The sequence below is a fragment of the Peromyscus californicus genome, unplaced genomic scaffold, assembly GCF_007827085.1.
Source record: "Peromyscus californicus insignis strain IS unplaced genomic scaffold, ASM782708v3 Scaffold_4__1_contigs__length_199733344, whole genome shotgun sequence".
Classification (NCBI taxonomy): Eukaryota; Metazoa; Chordata; class Mammalia; order Rodentia; family Cricetidae; genus Peromyscus; species Peromyscus californicus.
In genome coordinates this window covers 34370394-34386807 of record NW_026294562.1, presented here as the reverse complement: position 1 = coordinate 34386807, position 16414 = coordinate 34370394, and the positions used below count along the sequence as shown (strand labels likewise).

The window sequence follows — 16414 nt, the reverse complement described above, 5'->3', positions numbered from 1 at the left end:
CGGGCGGTGGTGGCGCACGCCTTTAATCCCAGCACTCGGGAGGCAGAGCCAGGCGGATCTCTGTGAGTTCGAGGCCAGCCTGGTCTCCAAAGCGAGTTCCAGGAAAGGCGCAAAGCTACACAGAGAAACCCTGTCTCGAAAAACCAAAAAAAAAAGAAAAAAAAAAAAAAAAAAAAAAAGATTGGAGAATAACTGCTAATGAATTCATGTTTTAGAACTGTCTAGACTGTTCACTGTCACTACATAGTAAAGATTGAATGCAGCATGAAGTTGATGAAGAGAGATCCAGATATTTTCAAATACTTTAATATGTAACATGTGAAGAGAAAATATAAATGGAACAATGAAATAAACAATAGAAGAGTAAGAGAGAATGAAATATATCATTAGTTCTACACAAAAATCTTTAGGCCAGAAAAGTTATGTAAACACAGTAAAAAGAGTCTGTTATAGGCCTATGGAACAAAACTGAGACATAGCTTTGGAATAGCATACTTTTAATTTAGTATGGTTAAAAAAAAACTGATTATTAAATGGTAATCTGAGTCTCTGAATGATGGCTTCATATCTTTGTTTTAATTTTTCAAATGAGGAAAGGAGAGTAAGTATTTAATGACAGTAGATTAGTAGAAAAATATTTCAAAACTCAAGTCCTATGGCAAGGGAAGGTTAGATCAAAATGATTCTTAGGTAGCAAAAAGATTGGAAGAAATATCTTCTCAATATCTCTTAACTGAAACACCCAATAAACACTAAGCATGGATTCTCAAACTGACCAACATACATGAATTTATATCTTTGACACTGCACAGATGTCAGGCAATAATCTAAGTGAAAGCAACTAACTTGTCCAAAGTCACACAGTTAATGAGATTAACTGAACTCTGACTCTAAAGCCTGTGCACTTAGTCTATAACATGATGTTCCATCCACTTATTAATGCTCTAATACAAGTTATTCCCTCAACTTTCATTACATATACTTTGATATGAAATGTACGACTTCAAATACAAAGAGTTGTAATACATCCACAAATACATTTCAAACCTCAGTGGCATAAAATGACAAACTACATAGGACTTTATCATTTAAAGAAAAATGACTAAATTATTGTAGTTTAAAGAAAATTACTAAACTACTGTAGTAAGACCAATATGGGGGCGGGGGAGGAATGCCACTCTCTTTTGAAGTTCTGGGATCAAGGTGTTCCTGCACACAAATTGTTACAGCTTATAGTTACTTTTTAAAAATATCACAATTAAATACTATAGCTGAGTTGGGACAGTGGTGTATCATTACCCAGACTGAAGTTTGTACAATGTAACTATACTATTCCAAGCTTTCCTGAAGAAAATACTACTGTTTTAAAGATTGCCACTTAGTATATACTGTGTAAAAGTATATTCAGTCAGAGAAGATGCCACTCAAAAGATGGAAAATGACACTTAAAAACAAAATCTCAGGGTGGGAGGGATAGCTCAGCATTAAGAGCACTTGCTGCTCTTGCAAAGAACACAGGTTCAGTTCCCAGCAACCACATGAGGGTTCACAAGCATTGGTAACTCAAGTTCCAGGGCGTAAGACTGAAGTATCCTCATAATATGACCAATGTATACAACCATAGGACTAAATGCTAACATTAAACTGCCAAGGCTATGCTCTCAGGGTTCATTTCTATAGCTCATTACTGATTCTAATGTGTTACACATACTCTCTGTACAGGCAGGTTTCCAAAAAAAAAAAAAAAAACTGCCAAGAAAGCGGTATATTAAATGCTAAACTTCATAGAAGTAAGCCAGATGCTTAAATGCATAAGTGGCTAAAATTTTCTTTACAGAACTGTTCTAATCAATTCACATTTTAGTGAAAATAATCTTATATTGCAAACAGCACAGCACCCTCTGGTGTATCCATTATAAGATATATAAAATTCCCACAAGTAAAAGGATAAAATCATAAGTCAAAAATAAACCTTAGCGATCAATAGGGTGATACTTTCTGAATTTCTTCAGGTACATATATTTAACATGTTTAAATAAAAAAAATTTTCACTTTTAAATTATCACTATAAAATTTGTAGCAATTGTGGTCAGAAAATTTGTTTTAGTTTTAAAATACTGAACCAACCAAAATAATACATTTTTTCAATTATATAACTTAAATTAAGATAATGCTATCAATACGATTCTCGAAGGAATGGCAAAATTTTAATGGTTATGTAAGCTAAATTTCATTTTACTCAAACCCCCCTGTTTTTTGCTATAGATAAATTTGACTTGAAAATATAAACTGTTGCTATATATTTTTCTGAATTCAAAGTCAGTTTATCATTATTTATAAGGATGGATAGATAGAAAGGTGTTAAGCAAATAAATCTATGATTTCCACAGTTTGAAAATACAGTAATACAAATAAAAGCTAATGAGTTCGGTTACAAATCTAGAGCACTTCAAAGACTAGTAGTGCTCAATTTTTACATATAAAAAGAACCCTCTCCCTGAGAAAATAATTAACTAAAGCATGATATAACAAACTCCACATGAGGCCACCTGCTTTGGACAGCCCTTTGTGGCCCACTGCAAGTTCCACAACAATGCAGGAAAAAGTGAGACTGCCACCTGCTTACAGCAGCCATCTGCCTCTAACAAGTTACATTTAGTCATATCCACTTCATCCTGGTTTCCAAACTAAGGGAACACTATGCACCTGTGAACAGAAAAGAATTTAACACCTATTTTGTGATGACAACTGGGAATACATACCTAAAGATTTAAAGAGCTAAGGCAAATAATTCAGTAAGGAAAATTATTTTTAATGTAACTGCAAGTGAGTAAAGAATATTTAGCCAAATGCTCAGCATAAAAACAAATTAGCAAACTTCATAATATAAAACGACTTATTTCTTATTCTCATTTCTTGTCATATATTCTCATCATGAGGATCACAAAGTCACAGTGCTACTAGAGTATTCAGGAAAAAAAATTAACTATTCCCACATATCTGTTACTATGATCCATCCTTTTACGCATGTATGACATGAAAATTTTTACTATTCAGTGTTAAAAAAAGAAGTGCCCCAATTAACTTAGAGTTTTTTGTTTTTTGTTTTTTAAAGATTGTTTGAGTAAAGTTAAAGAATATCTCACTATCTCACTTATAAACTATAAAGTTTGTGAGTACCTCCATAAAATACAAGAGTATTTGAATACTGGATTAAAAATACAGTATTTTAGAAATTAGGCGTAAATACCTCATGCCAAGAAAGCAGTGTGAAATGACAGAAAGTTTCTAGGAATGCATTAATTTATTAGACATATATAAATGCACTATGCCTATTCCCTATACAATTTAACAGAACTGTATAATAGATAAGGTTTAATTAAAAACGACTGAGATAGACATTGTGGCACACTCTGAATCACACTCAGCTACTCAAAATGTTACTATTTAATATGTTTAGTTTCAAAGTATGATCATTTTCACAGATTTGTTAGTCCAAAAAACTGAAAACAAAGAATGCCAATGCATAGTATACTCTCTCCTAGGAAAATACTGTGGAAAAAAAAATTGAACTAAATGTTATTTAACTTTGTATCTAATTTTAAAGATCAATTATTAAATTCTAAGTTAACCAATCCATAAAACTAATTTTATCTTATCAGAAGCCAAAGTATCTCTAATATCAACTCTCAGATCACAAAGAGTTGTTTCAAATGGACAGGCTATTTAATATAATCCAAAACTAAATCTGGGGAAAACTGACACATACTTGATGAGTGAAATGTCTCTGAAACATTCTTGGACATTGCAAATAAAAATATTAAGCAAAGACATTTTAGCATATACAATCTATTTAGCTGAAACTTATATAAATGGCATCAGATCTAAAACTGTCCCAAGACAGCAAAAGTCTTTTTAAGTTCAGACCCAGGAGCTTCACCATCCAAAAGTGTTCAGACATTTGACACTCATCTGAACAGGAGGTGGGGGGAAAAGGAAAAAGAAGAAAGAAAAGGAAAGGAAAAAAAATACAAGTTAGTATTTGAGATGTGCATGGAAGACAGGTTGGAGAAGGGATGAGTAACTATTGAGAGATCCAAACAGACTTCTTTCATAATCGAATATCACCTTCATTTAAAATAACAATCATACGGAAATGAATTAAAAAGTACGTTTTTTTTCAACCACCCCAACTCTTATTTTACAAAATATTAGCCTTAATGGCATTATAATTACCCAAACTCTTCATTGACAATCTCAAGAATAATTAATACTGTCACATTATTCACAGGCTTCTCTGTCAGTTAAATCAATAAATGTTTGCTGTTAAAAAGGTTATTTAAATTAGCACTTTAAAAATCTGAATTGGAAATTTCATATGTGCAACTATAATAGTACATTTTATTTGTTTTAGCTCATAGTCATTATCAAATTTTTTTGTTGTTGATAAACTATTGATTGTTAGGCTGAAAATGAGCAAAATTAAAGGATCTGTAAAACCCGGTTAGCTTCAATCAAGATGACACTACTTAAGAACTGGTAAGTATTCAGATCTACAGGGGCAACTATTTTCTCCAAAGAAATATTTTAAAAGGAAGTTTTTTCTTCTGAGCAGGTTTAAATCGTTGTCCAAAGAAAACCAGAAAGTCAACAAAAAGAATATGTTAAGTACATACATGCCTAGATCTTAACAGCCACAAAGAAAGTGAAATATACACACGTTTCAAGTTGAGAAGCTTCATACATTCTTTATGAACAACTTGACTTCAATTTCAACTCTCCAAGGGAAAGGAACAGAGATGAAGATGGGAGGGAAAAAAACTCTCAAAGTATCATAACTGTCACAAACAGCGTTGTGAACTGAGTTCTCACAAAGCTTCCTTGTGTCCCTTCCCTGTGCATCACAGACAAAGTCTCAAAACCACAATGAAAATTGTTAACACTCTCCTGTGGGGAGGGAGGTGCATCAAAGTGAAACAGAACCTCAGGACTACCCCTCCCATCTCCACATGAAGGATAAAGCGCTGTCAGGAACCACTAACCCAAGTAGCACAGATGCCCTGCATCCGGTTTAAATCACAAGCGCGCGCACACACGCACACACGCGCACACACACACACACACACACACACACACACACGCCGAAAAGGGGAAGGGGGAGAAAGAGAGTGAGAGAGAGAGAGAGAGAGAGAGAGAGAGAGAGAGAGAGAAGAGAGAGGAGAGACAGAGAGAGGGAAGAGGAGAGGGCAGAGAGACAGAGAGACTTAAAAAAAAATCTCTCAGAGCAGCAGAGGCCCCTGGTTTCAATGTGTGTGCAAAGGGGGGAGGGGGGAGGGAAGACTGCTGAATGGATATTAAGACTGTTTGCAGCACAAAGAAAAATACAGTTTTAAAAGAAGAAAAGAAGCCCGTGAGGCCGGTGATGGTCAAAGAAGTGCAGCCCGTTTAGCGGCAGGCAAAGAGGGGCCAAAAGGAAAGGAGCGGGCTGCGGGAAAAGTTCACCGAGCTACGAGGATAAAAATAACAAAACCCCCCAACAAGGCCCCGCAAGTGAACAACAACAACAACAGCACAGCACCTTTTGGGGTCGTCCCCCCCCCCCGCCCTGCTCACTGCTGTCTATTTCGATTTGGACAGCAGCAGCCACCAGGCAGCTTTGCAAAGCAGCGAATTAAAGAAAGAGCGAGGGAGAAAGCAAGCCCCTTCTTCTCTCCACCTGCCCCTCCTCCGGAGTGCCCGCAGACCTGGGGGGGGACGCTCCAACACCCGCGACGGACAGCGGCGCCTTCCTAGCCTAGCCCGCTCGCCCCGCAGCCCCGGCTCCCGCTCCATCCCAGAGCGCCGAGGCCGGCCGGCCGGGCGGGCGGGCGGGCGGGCGGGCGCGCGGAGCCCACACCCCCGAGCCCGCCGCGCGCGGGTCCATTGTAAACAAGCCCCGGGGACCGAGCCCCTCAAGCGGCCGCAGCCGGTGTCAGGAGGGAGACCCCGCCACAGGCACGCTCGCTCGCACCCACGAACACACGCACGGACACACACGCTCCCACACACATGTAGAGACCGAAGAATATTCACCTTGGCTGTGGATTATTGTGGTGTTGTTGGTGGGTGATGGAGATGGTGGTGGTGGGGAGGAGGAGGAGGAGGAAGAGGAGGAGGAGGAGGAGGAGGAGGAGAGGAGTAGTTGTTGTTGATGGGTAACAGTCGCCAGGACTACGGTGACTATGGCGCTTGATTCACAAGGCAACGGTTGCTATAACTCACAAAAGAGAGAGAGAGGGAGAGAGAGAGAGGGAGCGAGGGAGAGGGAGACACTCGCGCGGGGAGGGGCGGGGGAGGGAGGAGGGGAGAGGGCGGGCCCGAGAGCGCCGGAAGAAGCGGGTTCGGCGCCGTGACTGACAGCTCGGAGCCCGGGCGGGGGCCGCGGTCGGGATTCCGACGTCGGGTCCCCGAGGTACGCTTAGACTTGGCGGGCCCGGGGTCAGTGCGAGTCAGGCTCGAGGAACGCTAGTGCGGACGCCGGGAAGCCGGGGAAAGCCGAGGCGCTAGGGGCGAAGGCTACGCTCCGGGAAACGAGCCCCGCCTGCCTCTGCAGCCAGCCCAGCGCCCAGCAGCCCCGCAGCCCCGCGAGGGAAACCGCGAAGCCAGGGAGGGGGAGTGACGACGGCCCCAACACGGTGTGAGACGCGCGCTACTGCGGGGGCAGACCCCACTTTGAAGCGCGGGCTCCGCCCCTGCCCGACGTCATTTCCGGGGCGGGCCCGGAGAAGGGCCCGGATGTGCTACGCTCCGCCCCCTTCCCCCCCCCACCTCCAGATTTTTTTTTTTTTTTTTTTTTTCCTCTCCACCCCCCCTCCTCTCCGAGATCGCCGGTGGTGTTCCCCGGTCGTTTTTGCCTCGCCAGACTCTGCGGCCGGCGCGGGCCTCCGGAGTCTTGGCCGTGCTCTCCCCTCCACCGGCCTCGCGCTCGCCTTCTCGCGCCTCCTGAGGCCGCAGCTCCGGGAGCGCGGGCGGCGGGGCGTGAGCGGTGCCTTCGCCGCCATCTTAGGGAGCGAGAGCCTGGGTGCGCGAACCGTTTGGCCCGTCCGGCTCGACGCGGCGGAGCCCTCCTTGCGAACCGAGAGGCCAAGTTATCACCCTGCAGGACCGGGAGGAAGTGCTGAGGAGAAGGGGATTTGTGCTTCCCGGGCATTGAGGGTCCATACGGGGGTGGGCTCGACCTCCGGGAGAAACGCTTGGGTAACCCTTAAGATGCTCAACCCCCCGTCAAGAGTTGACGGGATGGATTGGAGCTAGACCCCGTACCCTATTGCTGGTATCAGGTTGCTTTACAGCCTCGGCTAAGGGTCCTGAGCTGTGTCTGACCGTTTTTTGAGACAGGAATGGCTCCCGTCCATGAAGAACATTATTAACACACAACCTGGTACCTCCAACTACGGTTGATAAGGCACAGCCTCTAATACCTCCTGGTTCAAGCTTATTCGTCCAATTCTCCTCACACTGGAGTCCAGCAGGCACGTGCCCTCGGGTTTCGCCAATACCCCAAAGCTCCAACATTTGCAGCTAAGCAGCTTATCCAAGACAATAACATATTGGAAGTAGAGCCTTAAGAAGTCAGTTCTCTTGAGGCTTAATTTTTGCACCTGCAAATAAGGGATTTGGGCCGGCATGAGTTCACTGTTAAAATAAGACTGAGCTCTTTTTCTGTGCCCCAGACCTTGTGCTAAGTGTTTTACATACATCATCTCATTTAATCCTGACACCTGTTTTATTGGATACATAATATTCTCATTTTAGGGAAAACGAGCCGTCATTTTTATCTTGCCTCTCTGTGCCATGAAATACTAGGTAAAGACATTCTAGGAACCAACTATTAGAACAATAGATTTAAGGGTAATACTGAAGGCTTTGATAGTTTCGTAATGATTTGTAGTCTTGATTGTAAGTTACGATACAGTAGTTAACAGTGAAAACCATCATGGGCTAAAGTTAAAAGAGGCCATGATCCACTGTGGTGGTGGACAAAAATGACGCCATGATGACTAACAGCAGTTAAAACTCTTCACATTTAGAATGCTCCTTTTGCAACATTTACAGCTCAAGTCCTCTGCTAGGGTGCTGGTTAGGACTGCTGGATGACACTCCCAGGCTCTGAACAGCTTTGCTGCTGCAGCCCTATTGTCTGCTAGTGTGCCTGTTTCCCCACTCAGCTGTTGCTTCTCACTGCTCTCTGTGAGCAGAGTTCTGTTATCCTCCCCACCCTTTTAATTTACTGCTTTTAATCTTCACGAAAGGAAACCACATAATGAAGCTTCTGCAAAACTGTCTCAAGGGTATAAATAGATACTTTGAGGCAGTGTCCTTTAGGAAAAGTGTGACCTTTGCGCTCAGAACATTGTAACATCAGTTTCAGGCAATTTAGGGACTTCTTTATTCCTAGCTTCTGGTACCATCATTTTACTTTCAGAATGCATACTTTTATTTACATGAATTCTTACAGTTAGGATATTTTTCCTTTTATAAGAATTAGATGTATGTCTTCTAATTGTAGTAAGGTTAAAATTTAATTTCAGTGTTACCATTATACTAGCTCAAATAGCCAAGCTACAATGCAAGCTATAGAATTCAAAACATAGACTGATAGATTATATGTTTGTATACATGTATATATATGTGTGTGTGTATATATTGTGTTACACAATATATACACACACACATTAAGCAAATCCTTTTGCTTCTCAATAGTCAGTTCTGACAGGAACTCTTTTCAGATCATCTTTAAAGCTGTGTGGTTGTATCTTCGTATGTATCATACATATATTTCAGAAATAACTTGTTAGGGAGTCTTAGGAAAGACCCAGCAGAACTTTAACAACTATTGCTTTTATAATGAAAAATATAATCTGAGCTCAAGAAAGGTATCTTACATTCCTTGACATTTCAATAAACTATCAATACAACATTTTTTTTTCTGAATTCTAAATATGAGGCAGGCATACCTCCTGTGCGTACAATTCGAAGTTAGTTTTTTTGTGAATTTTAATCGTTGTTTTCTTTGAACTTTGTTTCTGCTCTAAGACTGTAGTGACTGGGAGAGCCATGGGCAAACACAGTTGTGTCTGAAACACTTGAGGAAAAGCAACTTGATTCCCTCTGTCTATACTTTACCAAGTGCTATAGCATATCCTTAAAGGTAAACTTCCCTTTCAGCATCATCTGCTAGGATATTTTCTCCTATGGACTCCTACTGCATATTCAAGAACTAATAGAGAACTTCAATATTAATTCGAGAGAAAGAGAAAAATGTGTATGCAAAGATAAACTACTGATATGCCATGGCATTTCTTCCAAAAAATTGTGTAGGAGAGTTTTGAAAATATATGCTGTAGCAGCTTACCATTAAAATAGTAGTAAATCCTTTGTAAAGCAGAAATCACACCTGTTTTAAAATCTTCCATTTGACTTCCTGTTCTCTTCAGTTGAGACACACAACAGAATCTTGATCTCATATGTGACATAAATGTTTCCTTTTTGCTATATGGGGTTCAAGCTGCTAGTGAGTCTAGATTACTGAGTGACTTTTCTGAATCTGGAATTCTGTGGATCTGTGATAATTACCAACAATGACAAGAGTGATATAAGTCGAAGATACTCAAACACTACACAGTGGCTTACAGTCCTCAAGCACCAAAGCGAATAAATACGGACATAATTTCTAACTATCTCCCGGAGCACCCCACAGAAAACATGCTTTGATTTAGAAAACAGTGCAGTAACTATCTATTTTGGTCAATTCATCTTTCTAATTGTGTTTTCATTAAATTCTACAAATCAGCTGATTATTCAGCCAGCCTGAAGTCTGTCTATTATATAAGTATATCATGAAATTAGACTTTCACTCCAGTGCATAAAGATGATAATAGAATCGTGAATTGACTACCATTGCTCAAGACCAAGTAAAATTTATATATGCATACAGCTCTTCAATTAATTCAGAACATCAAGTACAGTATTTGCACCATTAAACCCAAATATCTGGAAACAATCCAAATGTCAGATGTCTATCAGCTAAAGGATGCATAAACAAATTGTGATAGAGTCACACATTGTAATGCAACTGAACAGTTGAAAAGACTATTGATACACAAAACAACACGAATACATCTCAGAATCATTATGTCCAACAAAAGAGGCCGAGTGCAAATGTGCATATTGACTTAGATGAAGTCCAAGTTCAAGGAAACCCGACATTTTCCTGTGATGGGCAGTGGCCACAGAGTGGGATTCACTGACAGAGCCAGTGAGAACTTCTAAGGTGACAGGAGTGTCCCACACTCTCCCGAGTTGTTTGCTACTAGCCATGTGCTATTAAAATTTAATTGTAAATTAATTTCATGAAAAATTCATACAGCCATATTTTAAGTTCTCAGAAACCACATGTGGCGATAGCAACTAAATTGGACAATATACACACATTTGTAGTGTTTCAAAATTTCTATGGAAGGATGCTGCTGTTCCTTTTGTCTTAATGTGTATATAAATGTTTATATTGCGATTAACAAATATTATGTGTTGATTTTTACCTACCCCCAAATCCCCAAAAATCATTCATTAGCCAAATTTTTAATACATTACCAATTTGATTAGCCCACTTTTTCATTGTTTTTAGTTCAGTTCAGAGAACAAATAAGAAAATTATCCCTGGCAATTTTTTTTTCAAAGATGTAGGCATGCTATGAAGTAGATGATGTTGATTCGCTGCTCAAAGAGATCCATTCTGTCACTTTAAAACCCTCAGTATCTCAAGAAAAAAGGAAACACTTTTGTGGACTCAAAGTGCACTCTAGAATACTTCAAAGAAATGTTTCCTACCGCCCTCTTGGAACCTTGGTATATGGAAAGGTGATAAATACCACATAACCTTGTGAGGTAACACAGAAGAACTTGAGAAAGCAGGTACTCTGACCACACTGTAAAAGTCAAGCAAGCTCTCTAGATCTCTTTTAAGATTCAAAGGAGGCCAGCAAAATGGCTCAGTGGGTAAAAGCACTTGTTGCCAATCCTGATGACTTGAGTTTGATCCCCAGCCCTCAAATGGTAGAAAAAAAGAACCAACCATTCCAAATTGTCCTTAGATCTCCACACATAGGCTGTGGTACTCATGTACCCCGCCCCCTCCACTGCCACACACACACACACACACACACACACACACACACACACACACACACACATACACACACACACCACACACGTAAAAAATAAAATTAAAAAATCAAGGACTTCTGGAATGGAAGGAAATCAAATTTGCATCACGGATCAAAGATCTCTAATCTCAAGTTCTGAAGTTCTAATCTCCATGGACCTTAAAAGACTAAAAGAAGAACAGATTCAAAATACTCAGTAGATATGTTTAGCGGCTACTTTTATAAAAGAGAAAAATGGACAAAAATGTTGACTCTAAATAAAAATAGTAAATAGCTCCACTGGGATTTAAGCAGTTTGTGAACTCTAATTAGATTTTTACAAGATGATGAACGTGAATTGTTATCAAATGAATCATAGCCATCAATGTCAGTATTTCATAAAGAAAATCACTTTAATTTTATCAATTATCAGTGGTCAGAAAAGTGATTTTAATTGAGCTAAATTATTTAATTGAACTAAATTATTTAACTGACGAGTTCTTAAATTGTCTTCCTCTTCCTCCACCAACCTGGAATAAAGTCTGAAAGAAACAGCCCCCAGGTCTGGGCTAGACCACTATGCCTATATAAATACTACCTAAGCCTTCCTTTAGATGGTTTTTTAACAATTATGCTGACTGTTACAGGCTATGACTTCAGGTTTTCATACTTGCAAGTATTTTTGAACAATGAACCATTGCCATGACAGAAGAAAAAAAATACATGTACATGTATTTATTTTTTATTTTGTATTTGTTTCTTTTGATACCTTTCATTTTGTTTTGTTTTAATATACAGTATTTTTCTAAAACTTTTGTTTAGTATATTATCAGCTTTGTTTGGAGGGGCAAGGAGCACACACACACACACACACACACACACACACACACACACACACACAAATTGCAGTGAAGTGATAGCCCATGCTCTAAAGACTGTTTGAAGTTTCATTGAATACTTTCATCCACAAAAGATTAGAATCATGTTTTAAGGGCTTCATGGATCTTGCTTTACTGACTATAATCTAATTTGGATACCTTTGGCCCAATATAATAGGTAATCTGCAGTATTAAATATATACAACTAAAGATTGTTTACAAGCAGCCTTGTGATAGGTTTTTATAGACACCTAATATTTAAATCACATTTGCAGCTATTCATAGTCAATAGTTTAAGGTGTCTAACATTTTCAAAGATTCCTGAGATACATGTAAATCCTATAGAGTTTGAAATATAAATGACCCTGAAAGAATAATTCAAATTTAATACGATATGTATTTACTTTGTTTTTCCTCCTTTCCTCTGAGTGAAGATTAATTAGAAAGTTGGAGATTCACTGAGATGGAATCATGAGGAACTCTGAGTACTGGTTTCACAAAGATCAGAAAAATAAATTCTTTTCCAAGATGATTAGTGCATTTTGTTCAGTACTCTTGTTTGGCACTACAACCTTTGCCTCACTCTGAAATTATAAAGTAAGCTACAGACAGTTTGAATATGCTTTATAGGATTGCCCTATTTGTAGCTTCAAATGTGTGACATGGTAATTACAGACTTCTTGTTAAATGTTATATCATTCTTCACCCAGAAAAAAATAATACTTAATGAACACTAATTTGTGCCGAAGATTGGTGGAAGAAGAAATTTTGATGTGAATCATTCAGAAAAGATATATAAAAATATATGACAAAGAATTTTTAATCAGGTTAAACATGCATATTTTGAAATTAAGTAAGTTTTAAGTTCAAACTAATAAAGCCGCATGAAATTCTTGTGTCTTTTCCTTTAAGTCAACACTGACTCAGAGACCCCAAACTCACAGAATTGCTTTTCTAGAACACCAAACTGCATCGGTTTCTACGGCTCCAGCTACAGAGGGTGAAGCACTCAGTGATGCTTTGATAAGTGGATCAAAAATGGAGCCTCATGTTAAGTGGGAGTTCTGCCTGCCGAAAGCAAGCCATAGAGCACCCAACAGAAGTATGAGTAATTTTATAGAAATATTTTAAGTTAGTCATTTAATCAAAACATTACAACTTGTTAGCAACTCTTCAAAAATCCACACCTCTATATTTGGCAGTCGTGTTTGGGAAATAAATATAATCATATAATGGTAGAAGTTTATTGTGGACTTCAGAAGCTATAATGCTTACCTATAAGAAACATGTAAGGTAGGCTAGAAGTTCTAGCACAGTAAGGAAGCTGAAAGGACACTAGCAAGTATCCACAATCTTAATATGAAGTAGAGGCTAAAAAAGCAGTATTAGGAGAAATAGAGAAAATGTAACCACTATAGTCAGCTGAGATGGCTACTGTAGAGTTTTGATGATTTTTTTTGAGACTTCTGGTATAGTGGAGTTGACTGGCTTAGATGGTTATGTTTTTGTTGTGTTCTTGCTGCTACTGTTGTTTCTGCTGCTTCTATTTTTATTTGTGAAGAAGGATGAGAAGAAAATGAGAAAGGGACATAGTAGTCACAGAGGTAACATTTGATTAAGGTACAGTTAAGGTTCTCTAGGAAAATGAGGAAGACAAAATCTATAAGAAATACTGATAATCATTTAAAATGACCGAGTCTAAAAAATACTGAGCTACCTAATATTATTGGTGTTCTGCTGTGAGTGCTGTGCTAGTTGCTATGGGTGCATGGGGTAGGGACCATGGATGGGAGGAAGATGCAAAGGAACGGAAAATCAGTCTCCTTGTGCCAGCTTCTCTCTCTACATTTTCACTCTTCTCTACTTCCTTCCCAGTGTCCATGAAGCATACCATCGCATTGCCTTCCATGAGTAGGTGAACTGACATAGAATTTATTGTGAAGGAAGAGAGAGTAAGGCCAGGACATTTATTAAGATGGCACTGGGCTAACCATTCTATTGAAGTCTCCTTCCCATCTGCTGCTCTCTGGGTTAATGCACTATTCTTTCAGTTCCCCTGTATCCACACATTGGTAAACAGACCCTTTGAACTTAAACCCCCACCTCTTATGGATGGATTTTTCTTTGGTCTGCCAGCTCACAAATAATGACTGGGAGACTTATTACTAATTACAAAAGCTCAGCCTTAGCTTAGGCTTGTCCCAGTGGCTCTTACAACTTACATTAACCTGATTTTATTAATCTATAGTTTACCATGTGGCTTTTTACCTTTCTTTCATTCTGTACCTCCAACTTGTTCTGGATCTCCTGATATCAGCTCTGTGCCTAGTTTCATCCCCAGTTCCTCTCTTTGCCTAGAAGTCCCACCTATTCTCCCTGCCTAACTATTGGCTATTTAGGTTTTTATTAAACAATCACAGTGACACATCTTTACACAGTGTAATCAAATGTCTTACAACATTTCCCCCATTTTGTCTAACTAAAAAAGAAAGTTTTTAACTCTAACACAGTAAAACTATATACAATAAGAACAATTATGAGGTAAGAATTACATTCACAATATCAAGTCCATTTGTATTTGGCATATTTGGAGAAAATACTCTATTTTCTGTCTTATCTTGGTGAGTTTAAAGTTTAAACTATTTTCTATCATAATTTGTATTACCATCCTAAAACTATCTTTTTAGACCTCAAAACATTTTCTTAGATAAACAATTTAAGCTTTTATGTCTCTCAACTTTATACACTTTATACTTTTTTATAAGTATTTTTTTAATTTGGTAACATGGAAAACTGTAACTATATCTTGTATTCAACCCAGTCAGAGACCTGAGAAGGATATAATATTACCTGAGTAAACAGGAAGTGCAGAGCAAACAACTTACAAAACTACAGAAATGACAGAGATAGCTGGCTGTCTGGACAGTCACCCAAGTTTCCTCTGCAACACTGAGGCATCCATCTTCAGCATATCTGACAGACTTCTGTGAAGCAGGAATTTTCAAGGACTGCCCTAACTTGTCTTAGTAAAGTTTGGCAGTCATTTTCTTTTTTGCCCTCCTTGTCCAGTTTGGACAGCATACTGTCAGCAGTCAAGGCAAGGGTAATTTCTTGCCCATTGGCTTACTTTGCCAAAACAAAAGCAAACTCCATTTGAAGGTTCCTCAATGCCCATCAACCTTTTTTGAAGTAAATTGATGCTGCCAGGAACAGATGTGTCTCATTGTCATTAAAAGCCATATGTTATTAAAACATCTTAAATGCCATATTCTGTAGGTCTTTGAAGTGTTTGAAGATCATCTATCTGTCTAAAATATATATGTTTAACTCCGAAAACTTACCTAACATGACTACAAGTGCTGTGGGATGGTCTGTATGTCAAATTGCTCTGATTGGTCAATAAATAAAATACTGATTGGCCAGTGGCCAGGCAGGATGTATAGGCAGGACTAACAGAGAGGAGAATTGAGAGAACAGGAAGGCGGGGGGGGGGGGGGGGGGGAGTCACTGCCAGCCGCTGCCATGACAAGCAGCATGTGAAAATGCCGGTAAGCCACAAGCCACGTGGCAAGGTATAGATTTATGGAAATGGATTAATTTAGGCTATAAGAACAGTTAGCAAGAAGCCTGCCATGGCCATACAGTTTGTAAGCAATAAAAGTCTCTGTTTACTTGGTCAGGTCTGAGCGGCTGTGGGACTGGCCGGTGACAGAGATTTGTCCTGACTGTGGGCCAGGCAGGAAAACTCTAGCTACATACAAGTTTGATTATTATAGATGATTAACTACTAACCTGTATTTCTTAATTACACATTACATTTTTTAATTAGTTGCATAGGTATAATACCTTAAGCAAGAGTAGAAACATATATACAGTACAACAAAAATAGCCTTAAATTTGTATCAATATACAAAAACACCTTAAGCAAGAATGGGAATATATAGAGAGTATGCTCTAACAAAAATAACCTTAAATCTGAATCAGTATACAAAAATCCATACCAATGTAAAATATTTGAGATTAATAGTTACTTATTAGTTTAGAGTAGATTCAATAATCTACCCTTTTATCCTATCCTTTCCATATCCTCCGTTCTCTTTTCATAAAAGGATCCTTGAATCTAACCTCCCTTGCTTAATTTCCTCCCTTACCATGACCAGTAATGATGACAAACATTTGTAACTCACCCACCTCTTGGGAATGTAGGTGTTGTGTTCTATAAACTGCTTCCCATTGTCTGGGAGCAACAGCAACTTTAGGGGACCCTGAGAAAATTGGGATGTTGACCAAGACCTGGGAGAGCTAGCTGTACTATTGTTTATTTAGTCTCTGTGTGATGGGAAAGTATAGAGC

At 39.1% G+C, this 16414-nt stretch overlaps 1 protein-coding gene across 12 annotated transcripts in view; it reads right to left on the bottom strand.

The window, feature by feature from the left end:
• The window catches only part of Rfx3 (regulatory factor X3), a 268551-nt gene extending 262217 nt beyond the window's left edge, over positions 1 to 6334 (bottom strand). For 5 of the 12 annotated variants that reach the window (XM_052713326.1, XM_052713331.1, XM_052713337.1 and 2 more), the window contains exon 1: positions 6073 to 6334. Coding sequence is in view for 5 of the 12 variants with exons in the window: in XM_052713329.1 (XP_052569289.1) it covers positions 5745 to 5832 (88 nt within the window). In the remaining 7 variants the exon portion in view is untranslated. Of the gene's footprint in view, positions 1 to 4720; positions 5058 to 5744; positions 5868 to 6072 lie in introns of those variants that run through there. The other 7 variants (XM_052713338.1, XM_052713329.1, XM_052713324.1 and 4 more) reach the window with 7 other exon arrangements.
• Between the last annotated feature and the right edge of the window lie 10080 nt (positions 6335 to 16414).